Source organism: Gallus gallus, chromosome 31, assembly GCF_016699485.2.
Source record: "Gallus gallus isolate bGalGal1 chromosome 31, bGalGal1.mat.broiler.GRCg7b, whole genome shotgun sequence".
Lineage (NCBI taxonomy): Eukaryota > Metazoa > Chordata > Aves > Galliformes > Phasianidae > Gallus > Gallus gallus.
In genome coordinates, this window is record NC_052562.1 from 2292264 (window position 1) to 2298694 (window position 6431).

Consider the following 6431-nt stretch of genomic DNA (forward strand, 5'->3'; position numbering starts at 1 on the left):
GGGGGAAATGAGATTGCCTCTCCGGCCACTTCCTTTCCCCACTGCAGTCTCACTGTCCCCAGGCTGCTCCTGCCTCATGGCACCAATGGCGGTGGCCCTCATCCTGGGTGAGTGACAATGGGGATGTGGTGCCACGGGGGTTGGTGGCCCTGTGTGGTACCAGGACTGTGTCCCTTGCAGGTTGGTGGCTGGTGGCAGCGAGCAGGGCACAGCAATGTGAGTATGGGGAGAATGGGGATGGAGGGAGCAGAGCGAGGGCAGGGGGCCAGCAGAGGGGCCCAGGAGAGTGTGCAGGGATAAGGCTGACTGCTGTCCCCTGTCCTAGTGCCCCAACCCTCCCTGTCGCTGCACCCCAGCCAGGGGGTGTCCCTGGGGGACACTGTCACCCTGCGCTGCCACCTGCCCCGCATGGCTGCCTGGGTCCAGCTCTGGTTCAATGGAACTCTGAGATTTGACAAGGAAAAAGACAAGGAGCAGGATGCAGCTGAGTTCTCCTTTGCTGTCACAAACCTGGAGGACGCCGGGACATATCAGTGTCGGTACCAGGTGTCAGAGCCACTGTGGACATCAAATCAGAGCGACCCTGTGGAGCTGTTGGTGACAGGTGAGGGCACTATGGACACTGGCTGGCCCTGAGCTTTTCCCACACGGCCAAGACCCATCTCTTCCCCTCCCTGCACACACTTCACCCACTTAGAGGGGACTCTGGCCACTGCAGCACCAATAAAAAATTTTACAACCCCAAGGGCCACACATTTGTGTCCTCACCCCTGTAGATAGCATGGTGATGGAGGTGACACCCACACCTGCAACCCCAGTTAGGTCGGAGATCCCATTTATAGGGCCCCAGTGTCAGCCATGGGTGGAACTGTCACGGCATCCCTGCCCTGTGATGGGGACACCCAAACACTCGGAGCCCACAGGTGCCAAGGAGTGGTCCCATGGGAACCTGGTGGAGGCGGTGCTGAGGGGCTGTGCTGCTGTCTTGGTCTTCAGCCTGGGCCTCTACTTTGTCCTCGATGCCCGCAACCTCTGGACATGGAGAGATGAGAGTGCTGGTGAGGAAGGAGTAAAATGGTTTTCCTAAGCTATCGATCCCCTCAAGTGTCCTCTGCTTATTCTCTGACCCTCTTCAGATCCTTTATGGTTTCCCAGTTGTTCCTCGAGGCCTACACATAACTCCCACCCTTCCCCCTCTTCTTTTTGGTGCAGGTGTCACCCCTGAGATGCCCAAGTCAGTGCAATTGCAGGTAAGTGTCGGGGTCAGTGGAACCCAAATCCCAGTTCACTTCTTGGGACCCACACCTCGCATCTCCATGGAAACCCAAACCTTCCCCAAGGGGACTCCAAATGACCCCCAACCTCATATGGCTTACCCTCACATTTATGTGCACCACCCGTATCCAGCCCTTGGGAAACACAAACCTGCAATATGGGGAACGCCAGCCCACAGATACCCCTAAATACCCAGAACGAAAGATGCCCTCCAAGCCTTAAACCCCCTCTAGACCCTATAGGCACCGATTACTTGACTAGAGGGGCACTAAATGCACCCACAGGGAAACCCAATGCCCATGGGGACACCAAGATTGAGCCTCTGTGTTCCACCAGTCCCTAAACACCCCGAGACCCTATGGGCACCCCAAATCCACGGCTGGACCTCCAAACATCCCCCATGCAGACCCCAAATCTAAGCCCAGTCACAAACGCAGACTCCTCCTCATGGCCACACCCCCCACATACCTACACCACAGACCCACCCTCACCCCACACATCTTGGGGACTCCCTTGGTATCACACCACTCTCCTCCTCCATCTCCAGGTGTTCCCCACAAACAGCGAGGATCTGACCTACACCGAGATGCCAGCTGCCATCCCGTGCCCCCAGCCTCCCACTTACCCCACTGCCCCCCAGTCCCCTGTCATCTACACCACAGTGAGCACTGATTTACCGCGCTGATGGGCCTCCCCAAGTGTCTCATTTCTGGGGTGTGTGGAAGGGGACACACCTCAAATTCCCTGCTTGGGACTCCCTGGTGTCCTGTTCTATCCACAAACCCCCAAATCTAACAATCCCAAATTCTCACTGGTGCATCCCAAATGCTTCCCAGACGCACCAAATCCCTAAATGCTCATCTCTTACCCCAAAGTCCTTCTTTATCCCCGCAAATCTCTTAGCACACCTTGAAACCTCCAAATCCTCTCCCATCCACTCCCAAATACCACCACCATTCCTGTGAGACCCCCTCATCTGTCCCAATCTACCCCTCCTCTGGAGATCCCCAGACATGTCCCTTTGCTCCCCTTCCATCTCCCACTGATGCTCGATAGATCCCCTATAAATTCCCCAATATTTCCTGCCTCCTATTCTCTTCCAGTTTTATCATTGGTCTTTGGGTGCTGAGCAATTCCTTTGTGCATCACTTGCTTTGGAAAAATATATTCATATATCTCATCATCATTGCTGTTATGTCTCTCTTCGTTTTCGGTCTCAGTAAATAGATTTTATCGGAACCTACAAATTCTTCCTCTTTCTCTCCATTTCACCCCAAACCCACTGGGAGGGGTCAGTGAGAATGAAAGCTGTGTGGTGCTGAGCTGCTGTTGTGTGACAGCACCGCAGTCCCTGTGCGCCCTCCCTCCCACCCTCCATCCACAGGACGTGACACTCACGGGGCGGTGCTGTCAGATCCCCTCCGTGTGGAAAGGTGCAGAGGTGACCTCTCAGCTCTCCCCCAGGAAGAAGTTTCTCACTCAAGCAGGAAAGCGTTTGCCTTCACCAGCTGAAATTTTTGATGATACAGGTGAGGAGGGGGATCCATCTTCTTTAATTAATTGGATTTTCATTAGTTTGATAAGCTCTTTCATTAGGCCCCTTTGCTTATCCTGATCTTCGTCAAATGTTTCTGATACTATTACGGGTTCATCACGATTAATCAGTAGAGACACCTGCTCTTGTACTTCACCCACTCTGTTTGCTAACTCTGAGACGGCTGAAATGGAAACGTGGGTTGGGGGTAGATGTTGCTCATAGTTTTGGAGTGTAAGAATCAATTCGAAAACTAGGGGTCTTCTCTGTTGGTCCTCGTATCTGTGGAATGTGGCCACTAGTGTGGGGGCGTATCTGTCTGGTGCTGCTCTCATAAGTTTTTGCCATATTTCAGGTGTTGTCCTCACTCTCTCCGGATCATGGTTTTGGCGTGGATCATTAAGAGCAAAATTAGAGTCATATAACATTTCCACCAGGGCTATTTCCCTCAAATACTGGATACCTTTCTCAATTGTATCCCACCTTTTCATTGCAGGCTGCAGAAGTTCTTTGTAGGGATACCTTTCCCTCACAGCTATTAATATTCGATCCCAGAGGGTTGCAGCTCCATCCAAGCATCTGCTAATTCCTCTGTCAATGGATTTGTCTCTGGCAACGTCTCCTAGTTGGTGGGCTTCGTTACCTTCTAGAGACAAGCTACTGGCCCCACTATCCCAACAGCGAAGCAACCAGGCGACAACAGTTTCATTCAAACGTCGTTCAAATTCCTTTCTTGAGCTTTGGATTTCAGTCATCTTGAGAGGTCGACAAACAGTAATACAGATTTCCTCTTCATCGCTGTCCTCTTCGTGCCTCTTAGTTTCTGCTTTTGCTTTTCTTGGTTCTGAGGAAGTCCCTTCACCTGGATCTTCCTCTACCACCTCCTCCTCCACTTCTTCTTCTTCTTCTTCTTCCTTTTTTCGCTCTAGACGCGAGGACAGCTGCTTCCATTTCTTGCCTTCTACAGGGGCTACTGATACTGTTACTGGTGTCTGCTGTGACTGATCAGGTCTGACTTGAAGATTTCCCCCTTTGACTTGCACTTCCGCTCGGAAACTCTCTCTTTCCAGAACAGTACTATACAGAGCGTGGTAGGCACAAGCCAAGCCCCAGATAAGCCGTACTTCCTTTGATCTATCTAAGTCGCACCATCCCTGACTAAAATGCTGGCTCAGTTTCTCGGGATTCCACAGCTGTTCAAGAGTGAAATCCCATGGTATGGCGGGTCCCCACGCTTCTAAGGTTCTTCCTAAACCTTGCCATATTCCTTGCCTGTCATCATTCTCTGGTCTTGGAGGAGGCTTCTTCCACTTAGCACGAATGAAGAGGAATACATTCAAGGATATTGATAACATGCACACAAGTATGAGCACTGACTCGGTATTTGAAAAACGTTCAACAAACTGAGAGGGAAGCCTGGAAACCGGTTCGAAAGTCTCAAAATTCAAATTATACAACATTGCATAAAGCCACCAGACAGGCACCTCTATCAGTGCCCTTGGTTATATGTAAAAATAATTCCACAGCAAGACATCAAGAGGTTAATTATAGACCGGTAACTGGCAAGGAACATGATAGCTTTTAATCCCTTATACAGTGCTCTGACAATAAACAGCAACCTCATAGCTGGTAACTGCTAAAGGGAGGTGGGGGTGAAGGGAAGGAGGAAAAAAAGGAAAACAAACGGAAACCACTCGGTAGAGTGTCTGGAGTTTGGCGGACTGCCCAGGCTATAATCTAATCTATGAAGGTCACACCAACACCAGCAATGCTTTGTAGTCTCACAGTCTGGCTTAACAAAATCCTTTTTTTCTTACAAACATTAAAGCTTCAGATGAATCTTGCCCGCATTCTCCACCAAAAATTTGTCACGGAGTTACCTAGATAGATCTGTGCCTGTGACAGGGGGGCAGTAGGCTTGCGGGCCCCCTCCCCCCTGGCTTGCCGAGAAAAATGAAGCAGCGGCAACGATCTAAGAAGGAGAACTTATTTTACTAACTACGATGTTGGCATACAAGATGACACGATATAATACAATCTAATTGGGAGTGAGGATAATAAATCAAATGAAATGAGAGAGAGCGAAAGAGCGATAGAGAGAGAGAGAGAGAGAAAGATAGAGAGTGAGAGAGTTTCCGAAACAGAAAGCCTTACTTGATGAAGGCGCCCGGCTTGGAAAGCACACCCACTCCTCTCCCGGCAGCAAGCGAAAGTGAAGAAGCACCGCGCGCAACCAGATGACGTATCTTGCGTGATGTGTCTTCCTTCTGTGACCGTGAGGACCTCTGGGATACGTAGTTCTTCTCTTCTGTCCGTGATGTTATGATGTGGAATACCAATAGCAAAGATGCAATAACATGACACAGCTCTACACCAGCAAGGCTCCATGCTGTGACAGGTCCGAGCAGGGGCAAGCCATGGCTGCCTGGGAAATGCCAGTGCTGGGCTGCTCCCCTGTTCCTGAGGAGCTGAAAAGGGCTCTGTGTGCCCTTCCCCACCGGGAATGCCTTGGGCTCAGAACCACACAGTGTGCGCTGTGTTGGGAGCAGCGCTGCTGACAGCCCAGAAGGAGAGGCTGTCATTCAACACACTGCTGATGGAAGGCTGAAATCCTGGCAGGAGCCATTGGCAGCCCTGCTGAGCCAATTCACTGCTGAACGGAATAGCACTCAGCGAGGGTGTGTGGTGCTGCCAGATCCATCAGATCAGGAAATCACTGTGCAGGCTGAATTAGAAGGACAGGAACAAGGGATGGACCAAGTTTGCTGAGGAACAAGTCCTGGCAAGTCCTGGGCAAAGGCAGAGAAATCTTTTGTCTTGAGGACACTGATGGACAGGTCCTGGCTAAGGATTGTGATATCCTCTAAGGAGCACCGATGGACAAGGCCAGGGACAACAGAAGAAACGGTCTTTTTGTGTGGACTCTTCTCGAGGAAGATGGCCATCTCAGGAGGTATGCAGAGGACTCTTGCTCAAGCACCCACGAATGTCACGTAGGCAGGAGAAAATGGAGGATAAAAGAGGGTCCAACAACCACGGCTAAGTAGAGGCTTATCTCACACCATGACAGACTTGAGGGGTTCTCTCACCGAAACACAGAGGCTGATCTCTCATGATCTCTCACCATGACACGAGCTTCCTGCCTTCAGATCCTTCTCTACGGACCGTTTGCTGACGGACTTCCCTGGGCCTGCTACCTGAGACATGCTGCTTCCTCCCTGACCTGCACCCTCTCGTTGCCCAAGACCGGCCTCGCTGCTCCTGCCCTTCGGCCTCGGACCGTCGGAACGTCGTGCAACGGGACTGCTGCCGGATCCTGGTGGTGACTATCCCCGCTTTACACAATTCTTGCCTCTTTCTATCTTTTCTATCGCTCGCCTTCCCTTCCCCATCACCCCAATCCTTAATAGTGTCCGTCCTCCCCTTTCCCCATCTCCCTTATTAACATCTGTAATAAACTGGTCAGACCAACATTTGAACCGTTGTTTCTTAATCTCACGCCAGGCATACATATTTCAAAGAACCTTCTCTCCCTCCTATAAATTGGAGCGAGACAGACTGGAGCTGAGTGCCCTCCCTTGTGCAGGAGGAAGGAGGCACCATACTTCTTGTTCCAGCACTG

General features: G+C 51.2%; 1 protein-coding gene across 1 annotated transcript; it reads left to right on the forward strand.

Moving 5' to 3' along the window:
- On the forward strand, nt 1-2461 carry LOC121107890 (leukocyte immunoglobulin-like receptor subfamily B member 3). The gene is made up of 5 exons (XM_040654507.2): nt 1-107; nt 326-604; nt 924-1058; nt 1213-1250; nt 1823-2461. Exons 1-5 carry the CDS (start codon nt 8-10, stop codon nt 1958-1960), a joined length of 690 nt encoding a protein of 229 aa, XP_040510441.2. The 5' UTR covers nt 1-7; the 3' UTR covers nt 1961-2461.
- Nucleotides 2462-6431: the final 3970 nt, after the last annotated feature.